The sequence below is a fragment of the Gastrolobium bilobum genome, unplaced genomic scaffold, assembly GCF_033153095.1.
Source record: "Gastrolobium bilobum isolate Gb01-03AN ecotype WA unplaced genomic scaffold, APGP_CSIRO_Gbil_v1 utg8601, whole genome shotgun sequence".
In the NCBI taxonomy this organism is placed as follows: domain Eukaryota; kingdom Viridiplantae; phylum Streptophyta; class Magnoliopsida; order Fabales; family Fabaceae; genus Gastrolobium; species Gastrolobium bilobum.
Window position 1 is genome coordinate 83,600 of NW_026900070.1, and position 21,754 is coordinate 105,353.

The following is a 21,754-nucleotide window of genomic DNA, read 5'->3' on the forward strand; positions in this document are numbered from 1 at the left end:
AAACTTGCAGAGAGGGAACGAAAGCAAACACTCATAAACCTCTTGAAACTTATAGACACTGAAAAAAAAAAAAAAAGTTGATATTTTTTCTATTTTTCGAATCCTCCGAGGATTTTGCCGTCAACAATTAAAATGAAAAAAAAAATCTTAAATTTTCGGTATAATTTTTTTTTGGAGGAATCACCGAATGTTAAAAAAAATTTGAAAAAAAAGAAAATAATAATCCAACAGTAACTAGATAGGTAGTGAATTGATAGTAGAAAATTTTTGTAATAAGAATATCTCTCCTCTAATTTTTTTGGATTTGAAGTTTTTAAAACTATTATAAATAATTTTATTTAATATTCATTAAAATATATAATGTGAAATCTATATTTTTTTTTTCTCTTATCTTAAGACAGGTTCACATGAATTTCACACACTTTTTTATGTATATTTTAATAAATATTAGATAAAATTATGTAAAATAATTTTAAAAACTTTAAACCCATAGTATTTACGATTTTTTAGCGATGTAGTGGTTGAATTTTCGCACCTTGGTATTCCACGTACTTTTAATTTTTTTTTTTTATACATATACTAATTATCTTTCATTTAAGTAGTCTCTTCTAATATTGTTACAAACTTTAACCTTAATTTTAATTTTTTAAGCCAGTTATAGGATTAATATAAGCAACGAACCGAAGCGCATGTAGTATGCTACCACCGTTTGGTTACTTATTTTTAATTTTGAATGCAATAATATTGAAAATTTACTAGGGAAGCTAGCGACTCCAATAAAAATTCTTGAGTGGTGAACGGTGCTCCTCCATACCAGGTAAGCGGTCCTATTAATGTTATGTTAGTTTGCTTAGAGGTGATGGAACATTTGTGATGTGTAAATAAATCAATTAAAATACTCCACTTTACTCGATGATTTTAGAAGAAAAAGAGTAATTGTCAACTAGACTTGGTTTCCACCGAAAGGCAACCTCAAAAAAGGACGACGCAAATTCAAATACAACGAGTACTAAAGCACTGGCTGGCATCTTCTACAGTACTCTTATCAACGGCGATAGTAGAGGGACGTTTTGGTAATTTCACACCTTCCTTCATTCAACAGTCACTGTCTGCACTAAAGCACATTGTTAATCTCTTCCTTTGATTTTGCACACCGTTTCTGGTTCCACTGTACCTCTGTTCCTTCTCTCTCTCTCTCTCTCTCTCTCTCTGCTTGTTATAAAAATCTTATCTTTCTTCTTTCCACTGTATTGTCAGTAAGTAGTACCATTTTGGAAAGAAAAAAAAAAAAAAAAAAGGTTTTGAATGGAGAGGGGCGAGGATCCGAATGTGAGGGGTGGCACTGGAAAGAGACATGGTGGTGTTGCAGCGAAAGTGGAGCCATTTGTGGCAAGAAGTGAGCACAGTCCGAGAGAGTTGAGGTCTTGGGCCAAGAGAACCGGTTTTGTGTCTGATTACTCAGGGGAAGCAGGGACTAGTGCCAGTGAAAAGTTTGAGTCTTTAGAGAGGAAAGGAGGAGTGTTCTCTCCAAAGATAGAGTTAGATCCGGTTCTGGGGAGGACAAGACCCAACAGGGGCAATGAGATCGAACCAGCTTCCCATGGAGGAGCCACCACGACTGAGAGAAAAGGGAATGAGCCTGTTTTGGCTTTGGCTCCTGATGGGGAGAAGAAGGTTGGTTTCAGAGGGAATGTTAATGGAAATGCTAATAGTAATGGGCATGGAATCTCTGCAGTTGCTCCAGTTCCAGAGGAAAAGAAAGAGGAGGAGGATGTGTTACGAGGAGATGTCAAGGTCAATCTGTATCCTGAAGGGGAGGAACCTGCAGATGGAGGGTGGCATGGACCATCCGAATTGAAGTGCGGGCTCAAAGAAAATCCTGGTTTTGGTTAGTTTATGTTCATCCATTTTCTCTCGGTTATAAATTCTTGCACACATTGTCTGTTTAGCTCTTATCAGTTTATTTTTTAGAATTCGGATTTTGGATGGTCTGAAAATAGCTCTCGTGACTCTTAAGATACTATTTTCTATTGTCTTTTATCTTATGATCTTTGAACTGCATAATGCTGTATTTTCAGCAATGTGACTGCTATGTAGCTAACTCCCTGTGTTTGGATGTTCAAAAGGCCATCAATAAGTTTTGGTCATGATTTATTTATCTCTTCATAAATTGGTCTGTAGGTGATGCATATTATCTTGTTTAAGAATATGGAGGATGCCATGAATGTTTTTTTGGATTTGGGGCGTGAATGCAATCAGCTGCTTTGAGCTCTAGTTACTATTGTTATTTCTACACTTTACAGGAATTTATAGAACTGTTTACCCAAATGAAAAGCCAAAAATTTCATGCCCTCCCCTTATAAACATGATCTTTATTTAAGAATACCAGTCTTTAGTTCCATTATGTTGAGTGCTTACCACTTGGTCAAAAGCTATGGTTGTTAATCAGGACGCGACCCTACCTACTTAAGCCCATCAATGAATGTCATGGTTGGGATCTAATTCAATCCTACATCGGCCTTGCTAAGGCAGAATGCTCGCCTACAACCAACAAGTTCCATTCTAGTTGCAAGATGATCCCCTTTGAATCATTTCCAAATAGGGCAAGGCCAAGGTTATCAAATCACAATTCAAATCGTGAATCTCTAAGTTAATTTTTAAATCGCAAATTGTATTGAATCGTAAGATTAAGAGATATAATGAAAAATAGGTTGAAATATATCATATAAATGATGTATAATGCTCAATATAATAATTTTAAACTAGGAGTTGACAAAACAACTTAATCATAAGTTTCATTACACAAAATCATAAATCATAAGTCATAACTGAGTCACATAAAGCAATTGCATGAAGCCTATGTTTTAGAAGAACATAAAAAAGCAACAATATAGCCAAATAAGGTACTTCTAAAGTGAGCAGGTGACTGTGTGAATCCAGAACAATGAAAATAGGGCAATGGAATTGTCAAATAGGATGCATAGAGTGAGAGAATGATTGTGTCAAGCCTCTATTTCAGAAGAATGAAAAAATGGCAATGGAATAATCAAATATGGTACATTCAATAGAACTCCTTTCGTTTATTTCCATTTGACAATTTAAGCTTATTTGACTTTGTAATTTTTAATGAGAACAGATGGGAAAAAAAAATCGATGAATTGTTAAATTGTGTGGTTCATATTAGTGATACGGAATTGCACTGATTCATGCACTTATTGTGTGATTCAAAGCCATCTTCAATTCCTCACATGATAGAATCGCTCACTTGCTGAACTGTATCAAATCATGCGATTCTAGCAACTATGGGCAAAATGTTTTGAATAAAGGTCCACATGAATCCCATTTGTGAATACCAGTACTTGATCTCCTTGAACATGGTTGAGATAACTTATCATGAAATCAATTAATCAAAGAAAGGGACCACATCCGTGGTCATCAATCATGATGTTTGAAGAAGACCTTTATGACAGAACTGCTTTTTCCGAGTTTTATTTCCAAATCATTATCTTAATTAATTACTATCTTATTATTAGCATAATTGTGTTGCTGTAACTTGCACAAAAATTGATACCTCAGTATAACTTAATCTTAGCATCTTTAACTGCAGTACTTCTCATCTATTATGGCCTGCAACACTATCTATCATTGGCTGGCTCACTTGTATTGATCCCATTAGTCATGGTACCAGCCATGGGTGGAACAGATGTAAGTATATGCTGTTGTTTACTGTTTAGTGTTTACTGCTTGTTGCTCTGAGAAAAATAATAGTTTTTTATATTCTTATCTATTCACTTTTAAATTAATCACTGATGACAGAAGGATACTGCTACCGTAATTTCTACAGTGCTGTTTCTTTCTGGCATGACAACTATACTGCACTCCTACTTTGGTACTCGACTGCCTTTAGTTCAAGGGAGCTCGTTTGTGTATTTAGCACCAGCATTAGTTATCATAAATGCTCAAGAATATCGGAATCTTACAGAACATGTAAGTTCATTACTTCATTGACAGACAGAAAATGTTAATTCATCAGACACATGTTAGGAGTTGACGTTACTTGAATTGCCAGCATAATCTTTTCTTTATCCTTTCTGCTATGATGTATCTATTCAACTCCAACAGACTTTTTCTTAGTCAGTTTTTGTCAACAGAATGTGGACCTGTGTTCACAATCACATTAATCTTTGGCTTCTATTCTGTTAGTTTTGATATTCTCAGTTTCCATATTAAGCCAGCATATTTTAATTGCAGAAATTTAGGCACATAATGAGGGAACTCCAAGGAGCTATAATTATTGGTTCAATATTCCAATGCATCCTGGGATTTAGTGGTTTAATGTCTATTCTTCTCAGGTAACAAGAAGTTGCATGCCATATATTCCTTGTGTTCACCATATATATCTTTCGTCTAGTGTTCAATTTAGTAAATTTCTATATTTTGTTAGTTTGTTGTTCTGCTACTTTACTAAATATTTACAGTGTGTGTGCATTAACATAATAGATAAACAGATGCATAACAGGAACTTATTTTGGTCAATGAAGTAATAAATTTAAGACTCGAGTGTAATCTGTTAATTTTTACAATTTTACAACCATTTGTTGTAGGTTAATCAACCCAATTGTGGTTGCCCCAACTGTTGCTGCTGTAGGTTTAGCATTCTTCAGCTATGGTTTTCCACAAGCTGGCACTTGCGTGGAAATTAGCATTCCCCAGATAGCACTGGTTCTAATATTCACTCTGGTGAGTCATGTACCAAGCATTTCATGCGGCACCAATACAGGATATTTGGTATCTGAAAAGGTTTTCTGATGGTTGTAATGTGATATCTTACTGCTTGTACGTTAGAGTTTGTCTTTTGTATTTGTCATGAACTTTTAGATATTTATTATATTGTTTCACTAGTATTCAGAAACTCATATTATTGCTTCTTTTTGTCTTGTTTGAAGTATCTTCGAAGAATATCTATCTTTGGGCGCTACTTATTTCGAATTTATGCCGTAAGTATCTTAAATTAAGATATTACTTGTTCATTTTTCACTTTGTTGAGCTATGGCATTCATTATCTCTCATTTATGCACTCTTTAGTTTATCAAATCCCAATCATGCTAGAAGTCTAGTAGATGATTCTCATTTTCTGACAGGGCTGCACCTATCCTGCTTTCGCATGAGCATTAATAAGATAGTTTATTTTGATGCTACCTTGAACATTGACACACGAAAGAATAATGAACCTAACAGTCCCATACACCGAGAGGAAAGAAAGGAATACTACTCTAGCATAAAGGACATCTGTCAACTAAAATTGGTCAATATTTGTGAGGTCAGATTCTATTAAAAAAATAATCTCTAAGTCTCCTAGAAATGTTACTCTAATATTGTCTGCATTCTTCAGCAAGGCTCCAGATTTGTTGTTAAGACATTAAATAATGAACATTTTGATTTACTTGGCATTTCTTGTTTATTTGTGCTTTAATATAGGTGGATATAATAACAAATTACTTTTTAATATTTGCAGGTTCCCCTGAGTGTGACAATAATTTGGATATATGCATCCTTTTTAACTGCTGGGGGAGCATATAATTACAAAGGATGCAATCCCAATATACCAAGTTCAAACATTCTGATGGATGCATGTAGAAAACATGCATATACCATGAAGCATTGCAGGACCGATGTTTCCAATGCATTGTCTACTGCTGCATGGGTCAGAATTCCTTACCCTCTACAGTGGGGTATCCCTATTTTCCATTTTAGGACTTCCATAATCATGGTCATAGTGTCACTGGTTGCCTCTGTGGATTCAGTAAGTATCATATTTAAATTCATAATGGAGGTAGCAAAACCTTCACAAAAGTTAAAGATATTTGTCTTAAATTGAAGAAAGTGGTACACATTTACACCCACACCCACACACAGAACTTGAGGTCCCTCTGATTAAGATTTTCTTAGACTTAAAAGGCATGTTAGGCACTAAGTGCTAAACAAGGTGATTATTGTCAAGGTACTTATCCCATATGTGATCGTTAAGATAGATTTTCATGTTGAAATCAAGAGTCAAACGTGAATTGGAGATGAAGCTATAATAGTAACTATGTGAATGGCGTATCCTTTTTCCAGGTTGGAACTTATCGTACAACATCTCTGCAAGTTAATTTGAGGCCTCCAACTCCAGGGGTTGTGAGCCGAGGAATTGCGCTGGAGGGTTTCTGTAGTATATTGGCTGGTCTGTGGGGTTCAGGTACTGGATCAACGACTTTGACAGAAAACATGCACACAATTGATATCACAAAGGTGGCAAGTCGGAAGGTAGTGGAACTGGGAGCAGCTTTCTTGATCCTGTTCTCATTTGTAGGTAAAGCAACAACATTTGGTGACAAAATCCATATTTGATTTCAAAATTCTTAATCAACTGTATATTAAGTTTTTATTCCTCTCCATTTTGCTGCATGCTGGCTGAGGTGGATCTAAGGATGTGCAGTGGTCTAATTTTGGTGCATTTGAGTTGGTTCTCAAAATATGACTGTTGAATTAGATTTTTTGTGTTAGTGGAACTTGGATCATGATACAAGTTACCTAAAAATACACACATGTTTACATGTTCTTCTGACACTGATCAAGATTGACTGCAGCTGTCATATATAAACTATAATTTAGATACCTTACACCTGAATTGAAGTTTAGATATTTTCTGTATACAGGCTAATTTGTTGTGCTATCCAATCTATTGCTTATTTGTATTTTGTAGGAAAAGTGGGTGCCCTTCTTGCTTCCATTCCACAGGCCTTGGCAGCTTCTATACTGTGTTTCATGTGGGCTCTTACCGCGGCATTAGGCCTCTCGACTTTACAGTATAGTCAATCAGCCAGCTTCAGGAACATAACAATAGTTGGCGTTTCATTGTTCCTTGGTATGTCCATCCCTGCTTATTTTCAACAATACCAGCCTGAGTCCAGTCTGATACTGCCCAGTTATCTGGTTCCTTATGCGGCAGCATCAAGTGGTCCATTCCATTCAGGCATTGAACAAGTAAGTCACTTTTTTATGCAGACACCTTTTTGCCTCCAATATAAAATATGAAAAAAGACAAGGAATATGTCACATATTAAGTTTGATTTAATTCATTGTACTTGGTTTTCTTGCAAATACAGGTATTACATGTTTCCTCTCCTGATAAAGATGAGCTAACCTGTCTTTTTGTTTATTTGGTCAAAAACTTTTCAGCTTGATTTTGCAGTCAATGCTCTTATGTCCATGAACATGGTGGTTACACTGTTGGTGGCATTTATACTGGACAATACTGTCCCGGGCAATCAACAAGAACGAGGGGTGTATATATGGTCACGAGCTGAAGACATTGCCACTGATCCCTCAATGCAATCCGAATATTCTCTGCCAAAGAAAGTTGCCCGTTGTTGCTGTTGGTTAAAATGTTTGGGAATCTAATACTTGGTTCACTTACATATTTAATCTTGGTAACCTTCGTTCTAGGAAAAGGTCACTCCTGGGATATGTCTATTAATCATTGTTCTCTTCCACGGGCTTTCTTGGGGAATAAAGCATAAAACCGAAAGTCATTGGAGGATTTGGAACTTCAAAGATATTGCATCTCGTTAAGAAGAAAGATAAAATTATACATGTTTATGTAATATAGCTTCAGCAACATCAAATTGGAGGATACCTTTAAAACATTAATTGTACTTATAAAAATATATTGTCTAGTGCCTACTGAAGGGGAAAAAAAAAATAGTGTTTTTATATATAATTTTATATCAATTAATATTTCATTCTTGTATGAGTTGTAGTAAATAACTGACAAGGGGAAAAAGGATGAGAGTTTTTAGAAGTTTTAGGTTGAACCTACCCATGACCTGCTAACTCAATTGGTACATTTTTTTTATTGGTCCATTAATATGGTAATGAGATGGAAGCTATGTCACAACCTTCAGTTTAACTGTACATAATCCGATGAACAAAAAAGAATTTGGTTCTAATTTGCAACTTTAGCTGATCCGTTGTTCTGCCAATCCTCAATTAAGGAACGAAGGGATTGATTAGGGATAAGGAATGTGTGATTCAGCCTTAAATTTGTCATGGGTGATGTGTCACGCCCTGATTGCAACCACTGTTCCATTGCTTCCAGCTCATAAGAAAATCCATCTGCCGCCACGTGTGGGTTTTTCATTACCTCCTGCACCCAACATCACATAAATACAAAACCTTGAGTTCAAGGGAATATTAAAGGAAAAAAAAAACATTATCATTTTAAAGTATACAGTTTAATTTTGTATTATTTTAAAGGGTTTGCTTTTTCTACAGTTACAGTAGATAAGTTATCTGCAGTAAGCCTAATACGACATCGTTTTGGGGCGAAAATCATGGTATTTTTGTAATTTTAATTTATTTTAGAATTATTATAGTCTTTATAATTATAATTTTCTAATCTTTTAATTCCAAAACGACTTCGTTCTGAAAGTAAATGCAAATAACTTATCTGCATTAATTGCAGAAATATTTTTCTGTATTTTAAATAAGATGATTGTATTTTGGTGCATATTTGTTAATTTTTTACATTCTCTCACTTCCATATTATTTTATCATTTTCTCCTCCTAATTTTGTGGAGAAGAGAATATAAAAGGCTAACAAATATATATTAAACGCGATCATTTCATTTAAAATTATATAAAATTGGGATAGGATTCGTTTACAAACTTTTTTTGTAAATTACACTAAGTACAACCGATCGTACACTGCATGATTAAAGTATGACCGGTCGTACTTAGTATAGTTTGTAAACAAAAAAGTTTGTAAATATATGGTGCCCCTGTAAAATTATGTCCATTAAATTGACTAATATTTTTTTCACTATTAAATAACAAAACCGAAAAATAATATCAAAAGATAATGAGACCAACCTGAAGTATAGGGCATAGGAAAATACTAGGCACATCGTTGGAGTCATCTCTATCTATGCATCCACCAACGATTACCTTTCGTCCTTCCCTTGCAATTATTTCATCACCCTTTCTTCTCATTTCATTGAGTTCCTCCAATACTCTTCCAATGCTCAATTCTGAGTTGGGATTGCTTTTCATGGACAAGCACCTCATAGCTAGGCCCGCAAGTTCTTTCGCTAGATCCAACGGCCAGTGTCCAGCCATCTCATCAAGAACGGTAACCAAAGCCTCTGTATCCATATCAAGTGTCATGGTCTCCTCAACGAGCCCGGCCCAATTTCTTCCACTCAAAAGCTGCAGCAACAAGACCCCTAAAGCCCGCAAATCAGACTCTACGTTACATCCCTCATCATGGCACTCTTGAAGCCCAAAACATTTTATCTTTGCAACCAGATTGCGGTCTAGGAGGACGTTGGATGGGGACAAATGACAATGAACAACGGGCCTTGACTTAGCTGCATTAAGAAAGCCCAGGCCCGAGCAAACTTCTGTCGCTATTCGTATTCGGTCTTGCCAACGTAAGACCCGGTTTCTTCGCCTAGAAAACAACATGTCTCGTAAGCTTCCATTGCGCATGTATTCCAAAACTATGCATTTGGGCTCAGAGCAGAAGCCCACCATGGCTACCACATGAGGTTGCCTAATATCACCAAGAAGCCTCACCTGAAAATGCAGGTGTAATTAGTAAATCCAAGATAAGAAAGAAGAATTAAGGGGTCTGTTTCATTGTGTTATGTGTTTTTTTTTCTTGAAATTATTATATTCTCTAAATTTATTTCTAAATTCTAAAAAACAGTTGTAATTTTTAGAACTATTTTTATAAAATAGGTTTTTATTTTTATTTTTTTTGGTTCTGAAAGTTAAAAAAAATGTTAAGAAGCTATATTTTTTAGAATTTTGAGATATTCATTTGGCCTGCTTGTTGGCGGTTTGAATGAACAAGTGAGAATTTTATTTTATTTAATAAATACTACTAAATTTAGCTAAATTCACTCAAAATTTTAATTATTTTTCTGAGACTATGTAACATTAAATAACTAAAGCACCATACAAACGTTTTGTTTGTCGGAGTGTGTTTACACATTTTTTCTCTTCCAGAGTACATGTTTGCACATTTCTAGTAAAATAAAAATAAAAAAATCATAGAATAATGCACTATGTGTGTCTTAGTAATTTTCATTTTTTTTAATAAAACCAGAACTCATTTTTATAAAATAAAATAATTTTAAAAGTATTTTGATAAATTGAATTATCAAATTTAAAGGAGAAAAAGAATGGTGAATACTTACTTTAATGAAGAAAGAAAATACTTGATTTTAATGGTGACAGAGGATTTGAATATTTTCATTTAATAAAGAAAAAAAATTAATTATTTCATAAATTTAAATTTTCAGCACAAAAACATAAAATAATTTTTCGGTACACAAATTTATAAGATTATTTTAGAAAATACTATATTTTATCACTCAATTAATATAATAAATAAAAAATAAAAAATCCTCGTACCTAACGTGATAATTACTGTTATTATATTCTGTATTTTTATTATTTATTTTATCAAATAAATTCATATATTCAGTATTTAATACATGTAATATTTAACTTGATAATTTAAAGTAATAAATTTAATAAATTCTAATTTTTTCTGTTTTATTAAAACTGAATTCAAATATTATCCTGTTTAATTGAATATATATATAATATATATACGGAAAAATATTTCTCTGACAACTTGAGATAAGTTTATCTCCGGCTATTCAAAACTACGTCATTTTGTTTATTTATTTCCTTATATTAATTGATTCACCTTTGAATAGTTATGATTCTCTTTTTTCTCTCTCGTCCTTTATCACTATTAATCCATCTTTGTACGGTTATGATTTATAGCCGGAGATAAAATTATCTCAAGCAACTTGAGAAACGATAAGTATATATATATATATATATATATATATATATATATAGGCATGATCATCATACATGGGTGTAAGAATAATAAGTCTTACATCAAATCTTAACCAATGATTTTTTACATCTAACGGTTAAGATTTATTATGTCTCACTCATTAATTAATTTTTAATTCTCAATAAATCTTATCCGTTTAACGGATAAGATTTATTATTCTTACACCAGTGTAAGTTGATCCTATCTCATACACACATATATATATATATATAATGCTAAAAGTCTAGACTTATCATCATTCAACACGTGTCCTGCTGTAGCAAGTTCCACACCCCTTATCCCATATTAAATTCATCGTCTTACTTTGATAATATGTTTCAAAAATACATTATTTGGATAAAAAATTTAAAAAAAAAATACATTAAACTTGTCGGTATGCCTGCAATAGTTGAGTTTATTATTTATTTAATAAGTAAGATTAATAAAAAAATTGACTCAATGAGAAAAAGAGTGGTTGAAAAAATATGTTATTTATGAAAAAGGCCAAGCGGTATGTATGGCAATTGATATTTAGAGGCAGGCGAAGAAAAGGAAGTGGTTGGTTGATGTCGGTTACCTTAGATATGAAATCTTGGTGGGACAAGGAAGGCAAAGAATGGAGCATCTTGATTGCAACAGTGGAATGATTGAATCGTCCTCTGTAGACATTGGTCCAATCCCCAACGGACTTCAACCTCAGCCGTTGTGAGAAGTTGTCGGTGGCCAACCTTATCTCCTCCTCCGTGTACTCCCTGAAATTGCAGCTAGGCTCCTCCTCATTCAGCCTTGCAGCCATTCCAATAGCATCCTTCTGCTTGCAAAACTCAATCCTTCTATTCAGCACATCCCTTTGCCTCCTTAACTCTTCTATCTCCCTCACCATCTCTCTCCTCTCACCCACCGCTTTCTCTAGTTCCCTCTCCGCTCTTGTCTTTGCCTCTGTTGATATCTGAAACCTGTTCGACACCTCCCTCTGCACCTCTCCTAATGAACTCAGCCTCCTCTTCCTCTCTTCAACATCCACTCTCATCTCCTCTATCTCTTCTTTCTCCGCCTCCAACTCCTTCTTTAGCTCTTCCCTTGCACTCACTTCTTCCTTTCTTCGACTTTCTAATTCTTCCACCTAAGAAAACAATACATAAGAATTTAATTTATTACTTGATGGTGCTATAAACTCTTCATTAATTATATACGAGTTTATTTATTTGGCAGAGGTTATTCTATTTATTTATCTGTGGGTTCGCTTTTTCTATATAACTTATCTACGTAACTTATCTACATTGAGATGTTCAAAATACAGTTGTTTTGAGATGAAAATCAAGTGTTTTTGTAATTATAATTTATTTTAAAATTATAATAGTATTTTTTATTCTAATTTTTTATTTTTCAACCCAAAAGAACATCATTTTGGGAGTAAATGTAGATAATTTATCTACATTCACTTTAGAAATATTAAAACCTCTATTTATTTATTTTTCTGCTTATCTTTATCTATCACTTATAATACCATCAGATTGGTATCTCAACTGCAATTATTATTTCTCTCTTTTATTGAGATTTTGATATAATGATGTTGGAAAATAATAGATAAAGATAGATAAAATAATTTTTCCTTATTTATATTTATAATAAATTGATTATATTTGTATTAAAGTGATATAATATAAAATTATTAAATATATATCACTTAACTGAATAAACTTTTAAATAAAATATTTATTTTATGGATTAATTGTTTTTCATATTGTAGGAAAAACAATTAAATCTCCAACAAATACATCACATGGTGGGAACATCAAAAGTTCAAAACTTAAAAAAAATAATTACTTTTTGTTGTTTGTGTCGGAGATTAACTGTTTCTAATTAACCCAGGTTAATTCAAAGTTGAAAATGACATGCAAAAGAAAAAGAAAAACTAATAACAACAAATAAGTTTTGCATGTTTCTCCAAATTGGTGTTGAATATTACCCGGCTGTTGCATAAACAAATTGCCCATTCAGCTTTTGTATGTCTCTCCATGCTATCCTTGGCTTCTTTCCTCTTCAATTGGATGGTCTCGTGGGCTTCATTCAGTCTAGTTTTTAGGTCCTCAATTTTTTCTGCATCACTCTGATCAGTAGGTGGCAAAATTAGGCATTATTTCGATAAATAAATCCACCATGTATGTGAAATAATAAAAAGGAAACAAAATATAAACAATTACAATAAAAAATATGTGAGTATATAAAATTTGAACCGTTTACTATTGAATAACTTTTTGTGTCCAAAAGAAAACATGGAAAGCTAATCACGGATTTAGGACAAGACAGAGATTTGAAAATGGCTTACAAAACCTGGAACCTAAACATACCCACCGCTTAAAATGGGTCCCATCAGTTTATATGTATATATTTCTTCGTATATTTTTTTTTACCTACTACTATTCTTTAATATTATTATATTAAAATCTTAACATAAGAGATAAATAATAAAAGTATTTGAGATTCTGATATAATAATATTAAAGAATAATAGACAAAGATAAAAAAAAAAAGTAAATATCATTTTTGGTCCCTAACAAAAAAATGCGATCTTCACTTTAGTCCCTTACCAAAAAAAATAGTCTCGAGATCCTTAAGAAATTTAAAGTGGACCCATTTAGTTGAAATCGTGATCCCTTATAAATTCAAAAAAGACTCACATTAATCCCTCAAAAGGACTAAAATAGATCTATTTTGAATTTTATATGAACCAACCGACTAATTTTTTTTATAAAAAATTAAAATGAAAATCATATTTTTTTTGTTAAGGACCAAAAAAATATTTATTCAAAAAAAAATAAATAGAATAATTTATTCCGTATATGTATAATCAAATGCTAATTAAAGTCAAAGTGTAAGATTTAAGAAAAGGATGGAGGAGATCATTGGAATGTGATGGCTAATTTAGACTTTCGCAAACAGGCGCCTACTTTTTTCAATTTCGTACAGTGACAACAACCTATGAAAAAAAAATTATATGTTGTAAAGTGAAACAAATAATCTAACAACTCCACAGAAGAAACAAAACGAAAGATAAATAATAGGATTAATCAAGGCCACAAATTTCTGGAAAATATCTATCATTGTTTACTTACCATATTAGAATTGTTCCGTTCAGTGAAATCTGGCTCAATTGGATTAATCTGGAAGGCTTCATTATCTTGCCCGCTGCTTCCTTCTTCCAAATTTAAAGATAGCAATTCTTGATAATAATTCTCAATTTCTTGGAGATAAAATTCCCATTGGTTTGGGGTCACAGAGGACTCTAAATTTGTTGAGGAAGATGATGCACTTCTATCTTCTAAGGAATCATTGGTTTTGTCATTGAACATTTTGTCTAGCCAATCTTTAAAAGTTATCTTATCTCTTGTTTTGGCAACGATCATTCCATGATCGTCCTCCATGGTTTTCTCATCATTTTTTCCCCTGAGAAAAACTTGCTTCCCTCCACAGATTATGAACAATTCACAGGAGGCAGGCTTGTGCTGATGAACATAGAACAATCCGCTAATGACACCTTTTGATTTCCTAAACCAGAAGGAAAATGAATTATTAAGCAAAATCAAAGACTTTTTAACATTAAAAAAAAAAAAAAAAAATTGGAAGAAAAGAGCAAGGAAATGAAATAGTACAAGGAGGGCTTCATGAATGAAAATCCCATGACCAATTTGGTTATTCCTAGACCAAGGATTAAGTCTATCATGCGCTTTTGCATAGGTTCATCAAACTTTCCAACTTCAAGAATTTCTGCTGGCACCTGTAATATGCATAAACATAATACTATAGTTGGAGGTAATTAAACCATTTCAAACAATTGAACTCTGTTATTAAAGTACTAAAATTGTAAATACCGTGCCACACAAAGCAACAAACTTGGAAAGCAGCTTGTTGATTTTCTCTTGCTCATCTTTCCTGAGAACTTCTAGTTTCTCATCATTCACAGATCTTGCTGGAAGTTTCCCAACTGCAACAGAATCACAAAACTAAGCGAAACCCAATTGAATTTCAATAAAAAAAACAAACAACCAAGCTTGATACACTAAGCCCAACTTACATGGTGTATAAACATAATCCACGGAAACATTGCAAGTCACATGGAGAATAACAATGGAAATTGGATGAGAATTCCATTTCTTGAGAGCCCAATGCAAAGTCATAAATCCATCCTGTGCATCATTGCCAACAGCAACATAGATTTTCTCTGGTTGGTTTGCATCCATTTGATTGTTCCAAGCTACTCAATTTCCCTCTCCAGTTGCTCAGAATCAAGAAGAAGAAGAAGAAGAAGAAGCAAGGTCAACAATTTCAGGGATGCCCGTGTGAAGAGACCCGCGTATACCTTTTAAGTCTAGATTGTGTTGACAAAGGTTTAGTGTGAAAATAACGTTGTAAAAGAAAACCAAAAAGGTTATTGGTTTATCATCATTTTCAAAGCTTCCTTATGCGATTTTCACAAGTGTTTGGTTTAAACTCTATTATATTACAGCTTTTATCAGCATTTTCAAGGAAAGAGTTGAAGGGGATGGCCAGCTTTGGACTTTTGTGTATGCCTTGTCATGTTTGGCGTATATATCATCTTCTTTACCATTTTGTATTTCAATCGTAAATTTCCATGGCTCTCCCTTGAATTCACTTTAGTTCTTTTTTCTGTATTATAATAAGCCGTGTGAAATTACTAGCTTCATCAAGACTTGTGATTACATTGGCAAGTGGCAACTTCTCATTTTTGTTTGCAAATATGGATTACCATATATAGTTAGTATCACTATCACACCTCTCAAAATTACTTTCATTTTCTAAAAATGTTTTTTTTTTTCTTTAACTGTTGTGTGAAGAAAAAAAATGGTTAGAAATAATATTTAATAAAATTGGTTTATTCTTCTGTTCTAGCTAGGTAATGAACCAACAGCCCAGTTACACAAATCGGCAGAAATACGAAACTAGTGACCTGTTTGTTTTCTAAAATAGATTTTCGGTTTTTAGAATTTAAAACAATGTTTGGTAAAGATTATTTTGTCAAAATGACTCTCAAACAAGAAATGTTTTTTAGTTTTTAAAATTAAATTTAGAAAACCCCTAGAGATATTCTCAAAATTTATATTTTAGTTTATTATTTTTGTAGTGGCAATTTTATAATTATGAATATTCATTAATAATAATTTAGTAAATAAACTTGAATTCTTTTCAATTTTAAGTTATTTTGCGATGGCAAATTTATAATTATGAAAATTCATTAGTGATAATTTTATAAATAAATCTAACTTCATTTTAACTCTAAATCTAATTATATTCAAACAACTTGTATTGCTCTCTAATTTTCAAAATCATTTTTCAAAATTTGTTTTGCAAATCAGTTTAGAAGAACGAAAAAACAAAATAAAATCAAACAAATCCTAAATTTTGTTTTTTTTTTTTTTTTGTTTCTAGCACACAATTTATTAAAGGGTTATTGCAGTAAGCTCAATACGACGTCGTTTTAGGACAGAAATTATGGTATTTTTGTAATTTTAATTTATTTCAAGGTTATATTAGTTTTTATATTTATAATTTTTTAAGATTTCAATACCAAAACGACGTCGTTTTGAGAATAAATATTAATAGCTTATCTGCAGTAACTGCGAAAACATTTTTCCCTTTGTTAAATGTACACATAGTAGAATGTGTTATTAGCAGTTTTATTAAACTCACACCGGTTATCAACTTGTTCAGAATATCGGATCAATAAACCATTGATTAATTTGATTTAATTGGTGGACATTAGTCGAACAGGTTAAATTGAATTTGTATAAAAATATATAATAATATGAGCGTTATCTCAAACAAGTGCAATTGGCTCACTACTAAGTCTGATATGTATTTTAAACTTATTAACATTAAATACACATTATTTACTAAAAATATTATTTAAAATGAATTGTATTATCAATTTTTTTCAAAATCTCTGGCCAAACATAGAAAAAAAATTATTTTTCTCTTTTTATTCGTTGGTGAGCGAGTTCAAAATTATTATTTGCATAAACTATAAAATACGTTCTCTGATTAGTTTCCATGAGAAATTGAGAATATATGAAAAACGCGTGAGTATAAATTTGTATGATGTTTGATCTGCATTTATTTTAACAAAAAAAAAATGTCAGCAAGAATAAATTTTTTATTAATTTTTTGGAAACATTCCTCTAATGAATTCTTGAGAAACTTTTATAATAAATGGAATATACAGAATTGTAATCAATCAAATATTGCAAAGCCCGGATATCTATTACCGGTCAGAATTAGATTGCCTTCGGTTCATATTTCATCGACCAATCCTTCCTAGTTCACATTTTTGTTGAATTTTTTTTTTTTGTAATTCCTTACATATAGATTGAGAATATATTGGATCTTCGCCTATTTATATTATAATTTTTATGACTGGTTTGGTGTTCAAGACAAAGAGGATAGAATATGATAAACTATTATATTCTACTCTTACTCATTGTTTGATGATCAAACACGATATCACAAGCTGATATGTTGACTCGTTTTTTCATGTCCGTAGTAGAATAAGTTATTATAAGGGGAGACTTTGGTTAGGAATGAACAAAATGTGATATAAATATCACATCCCTCTCATGGCAAATATAGCTCTATGCACATGAGGGTCAGCCCTTGTCACCAACTAACTGTAGCGGGCCATTAGCCACCTCTACCCCCTATTACCGCCTTCACCATCCATTGGCTAGCCACCACCACTGCTACCAGCCATCGCAAAGAGCTACCAGCCACCAACATTATCACTAGCTACCACCACCCGCAACTATAAGGCACTAACCACCACCACCATTAATCAGACCACATAATTGCAACTGGTCATCGGTATCTGTTGAATTGAAATTTGAATTCAAAGTTTGAATTCAAATCTATTCTCAATTAATCTTTCCGTTATACGTTTCTGTAATAAAGTTGTAATTTAATTTTTCCGTTATATGTTGTAAATTCAAAGTTAGAATAGACGTTAAAAGGATATTTACAAATTCAAAATGTTTACAACAATTTAAGTGCTAGGTATATATGTATATAGAGATCTCAATCGTAGAAAAAGAATGCAAGAAAATATTATCTCAGTTTATGTGTATTTACTTATTGACATGGTATGAAGCAAGGTTCTGATCCTTTCTAAGTGTGAAGCCCCGAATCATCATAATTTTTTTTTTTTGAACCCACCCACTCATATCACATCCTCTTCTTTTATACGCCATTTTTTAACTGTATTCGTTATTGTTCCTGTTCTTCTTCAACGGCCAACTCTGCTTCTGAAAATTCCAACCACCCTTATGTTCCCCAAAACATTATTCTCCAACAAGATCATTCATCCCTCCCTATTACCATTGTCCTTGATGATACCAACTATTCCTTATGGTCTCAACTTCTCGATATGCGTATTGGTGCCCGCAACAAAGTTGGGTTTCTTATCGATGCTAATCTGAAACTGAATGTCACTGATCCTACATATGATGCTTGGGTTACTGACAAAAAACGAGTCAAGAGTTGGCTTATTGACTCCATGAGCCCACCTCTTATGCAACGCTTTCTTCATCTCGAGACTGCCAAAGAAATCTGGGATGCTACAAAGAAAACCTTCTATGATGGCTCTGACGAGACATGTCTCTTTGAACTCAACCAATGATCCTTCAACACCAAACAAATGGGTCGGCCACTCTCTGTGTACTACAATGAATTGTTATCCATTTTCCAGGAGATTGATCATCGTCTTTCTCCAGAGTCCACAACGGTTGATGGCGTTCTTCATCTTCATTCGGCTATGACCCGTCTCAGGGGTCATATTTTCTTTAGTGGTCTTGATGTCGATTTTGATCAGGTTCGTGGTGAGATTCTACGCAAAGATCCCAAATTGGATCTTGAAAGTTCTTATGCCTATCTCCGAAGAGAAGCTCAACAACATCATACTATGGGATATCCTAAGCCCAGTGATGGTGCTGCCCTTCTCACACATCCACCTCGCTCAGGACCTTCTCCATCTTCTGGCCGCAACCGTAACGACAAGCCTTCGTACACCTGCTCTCATTGTGGTGAGAAAGGTCACTCTCAACAACGCTGTTTTGAACTAATTGGTTATCCGGATTGGTGGGATTTCACCAAGAAACCACGCAAGAAAGTCCCTGGCAAGGGTTTGATTGATGCTGTCGCAGACCCTCCTCCTTCTGCCAATGTTGCTTCTACCAGTATCTTGGGTAAGCCTCAGGCTCTCTCTACATTATCTGGGAATTCTAACTGGATCATTGATACAGGAGCTTCAAATCATATGATTCGGGATCCTACCCAGTTATCTAATGTTGGTCCCTCAACCAAGTCTTTCATCTCCACTGCCAATGGTGGAACCTCGCCGGTTACTGGTCAAGGTTTTATTTCATTATCTGATACGCTCTCTCTTCACTCTGTCCTTATTGTTCCTTCTCTTGATTTCAACCTCTTATATGTTAGTCAGCTCACCTCCACACTTAATTGCTCTGCGACTTTTTGACCTACTTTTTGTGTTTTTCAGGACATCCTCACTTGGATGGTACTTGGCTATGGTGTTAGACGTGATCAGCTATATGTCTTGGAGGTTCCACAGAAGAGTGCACATCAATTGGCTCGCGCCTCTGCTGCTACCAGCTCTGATAAAGCTAGGGACTCTATTTGGCTCTGGCACAGAAGATTAGGCCACTTTTCCTTTGGTTACCTTCGCAAGTTATTTCCCACTTTGTTTGTTGCTTTAAATGATGCAAAATTTCAGTGTAACATTTATGAATTGGCCAAAAGCCATCGTATTCCTTTTTTTGCCTAGTATCAATAAAAGCTCTATTCCTTTTCAAGTAATACACTCTGATGTCTGGGGTCCTGCAAAAGTACCTTCTTTTTCCAAATGTCTCTATTATGTCACCTTTATTAATGAATGTACTCGCATGACTTGGGTTGTATTGTTGAAACATAAAAAAGAAGTTTTTTTTGGCTTTCCAGCATTTCTATAACATGGTTCACACCCAATACCAGACCTCTATTCAAGTCCTTCAATCTGTTAATGGCACCGAATATAAAAACAGTACCTTTACCCAATTTCTTTTGTCTCATGCCATACGAAACCAGTCCTCATGTCCTTACACCCCTCAACAGAATGGTTTGGCTGAGAGAAAAAATCGACAATTATTGGAGATAGTCCGCGCTTCTCTCTTTGACATGAATATACCTAAACACTATTGGGGTGAAGTTGTTAATCAATAGGACTCCCTCCAGTGCCTTGGGCTTTCAAACACCCCAACAGAAACTTGAATCTTTTTTTTCTATTCCTCATATCCCTAACCTTGAACCCAGAGTTTTTGGTTGTACAGTTTTTGTTCATATTCCTAAGGTCTTGCGAAATAAATTAGATCCTTGTGCCACTCGATGCATGTTTGTTGGCTATTCTAATTTACAAAAGGGATATCGATGCTTTGACCCGGTCACACATAAACTCTATATTACCTTGGAGGCTTCTTTTCGCGAATCTGGATCCTACTACTCAGGGGGAGTATTAGGCTCTTCTTCTCAAGGGGAGAGACAACCTGCACACCATGGAGAAGAAGAGTTCTGGACCTGTATTCAAGCAAGCACAAATCTGCCAGAACCAAGCCAAACAACATCTGATTTAACATCACCAGCTGTGGTTTCTGATCCAGTGCCTCCAATACCTATAGCTACACCACACAGTTTAACACCAATATCCGAGGAAATATCCTTGGATGTCCCTGATCTGCAATCTCACTTTATTACAGAGGTACAACCTAATGCTATTTGCATTCCTTTAGTTGATCAAATTAATAGTGTACCTCTTTCTGTCATACCTAGTGTTAGAAAGTCACAAAGAAGTACAAAGGGAATTCCAAAACCTTTGTATGAACCTGATCCCAAATCCAAAGTTAAATACCCTCTCACCAATTATGTGTCTAGCCATAGGTTATCCGAATCATATGCTTTGACTACTGATCTTTCGTCTAGTATATCTATTCCTAATTGTGTACAGGAAGCATTAGAGGATCCAAAATGGAAGGAAGCAATGAATGTAGAGATGGAAGCACTACAAAAAAATTCCACATGGGAACTAGCACCTCTACCAAATGGGAAAAAGACCATTGGATGTAAATGGGTCTTCACTGTCAAATTAAAGGCAGATAGAAGTATTGATAGATATAAAGCTCGGTTAGTTGCTAAAGGTTACACTCAAAAGTATGGCATCGACTATCAAGATACATTTGCACCGGTGCCCAAGTTGAACACAGTTCAAATCCTAATATCCATTGCAGCAAATAGGAATTGGCATGAGGCAATTTGATGTTAAAAATGCCTACCTGAATGGAGATTTGGAGGAAGAAGTCTATATGGACATACCCCCAGGAGTCCAAAGAGAGCTAGCTGAAAAAAATAGAGTATGTAAGTTAAAAAAGGCACTGTATGGGCTGAAGCAGTCGCCCAGAGCATGGTTTGGCCGATTTACCTTGGCTATAAAGAAGTTTGGATACAACCAAAGTAACTCAGATCACACTATGTTCATTAAACACAAGGAAGGGAAAGTAATTATTTTAATAGTATATGTGGATGATATGATTTTAACTGGGGATGACATTGATGAAATGAAGTTATTAGAGCAACACTTGTCAACCGAGTTTGAAATGAAGGATCTAGGCAAGTTAAAGTATTTCCTTGGAATTGAAATAGCAAGATCAAACCATGGAATCTTTCTATTCCAAAGAGAGTATGTCTTGGATCTACTAGCCGAGACTGGGATGCTGGCTTGCAAGCCAGTGGAGACGCCAATGGA

At 34.0% G+C, this 21,754-nt stretch overlaps 2 protein-coding genes across 4 annotated transcripts; one reads left to right on the top strand and one right to left on the bottom strand.

Moving 5' to 3' along the window:
* The first annotated feature begins 1,228 nt into the window (after nucleotides 1–1,228).
* Nucleotides 1,229–7,572, top strand: LOC133295200 (nucleobase-ascorbate transporter 11-like). Of its 2 annotated transcripts, XM_061493997.1 has the most exons (10): nucleotides 1,229–1,888; nucleotides 3,608–3,705; nucleotides 3,817–3,987; nucleotides 4,252–4,352; nucleotides 4,605–4,740; nucleotides 4,947–4,997; nucleotides 5,516–5,803; nucleotides 6,118–6,352; nucleotides 6,746–7,026; nucleotides 7,222–7,572. In XM_061493997.1, the coding sequence occupies exons 1-10, from the start codon at nucleotides 1,306–1,308 to the stop codon at nucleotides 7,441–7,443; spliced, it is 2,166 nt and encodes a 721-aa protein (XP_061349981.1). In that variant the 5' UTR covers nucleotides 1,229–1,305; the 3' UTR covers nucleotides 7,444–7,572. The 2 variants fall into 2 exon arrangements, with proteins under 2 accessions (XP_061349981.1, XP_061349982.1); XM_061493998.1 differs by lacking the exon at nucleotides 7,222–7,572 and having other exon boundaries at nucleotides 6,118–6,348; nucleotides 6,746–6,955.
* A 158-nt stretch (nucleotides 7,573–7,730) lies between these two features.
* On the bottom strand, nucleotides 7,731–15,174 carry LOC133295199 (putative U-box domain-containing protein 50). Of its 2 annotated transcripts, XM_061493995.1 has the most exons (8): nucleotides 14,975–15,174; nucleotides 14,772–14,884; nucleotides 14,553–14,677; nucleotides 14,016–14,448; nucleotides 12,870–13,010; nucleotides 11,478–12,023; nucleotides 8,914–9,618; nucleotides 7,731–8,188 (listed from the first exon to the last, which is right to left on the bottom strand). In XM_061493995.1, the coding sequence occupies exons 1-8, from the start codon at nucleotides 15,138–15,140 to the stop codon at nucleotides 7,988–7,990; spliced, it is 2,430 nt and encodes an 809-aa protein (XP_061349979.1). In that variant the 5' UTR covers nucleotides 15,141–15,174; the 3' UTR covers nucleotides 7,731–7,987. The 2 variants fall into 2 exon arrangements, with proteins under 2 accessions (XP_061349979.1, XP_061349980.1); XM_061493996.1 differs by lacking the exon at nucleotides 14,975–15,174 and having other exon boundaries at nucleotides 7,739–8,188; nucleotides 14,553–14,700; nucleotides 14,772–14,835.
* Nucleotides 15,175–21,754: the final 6,580 nt, after the last annotated feature.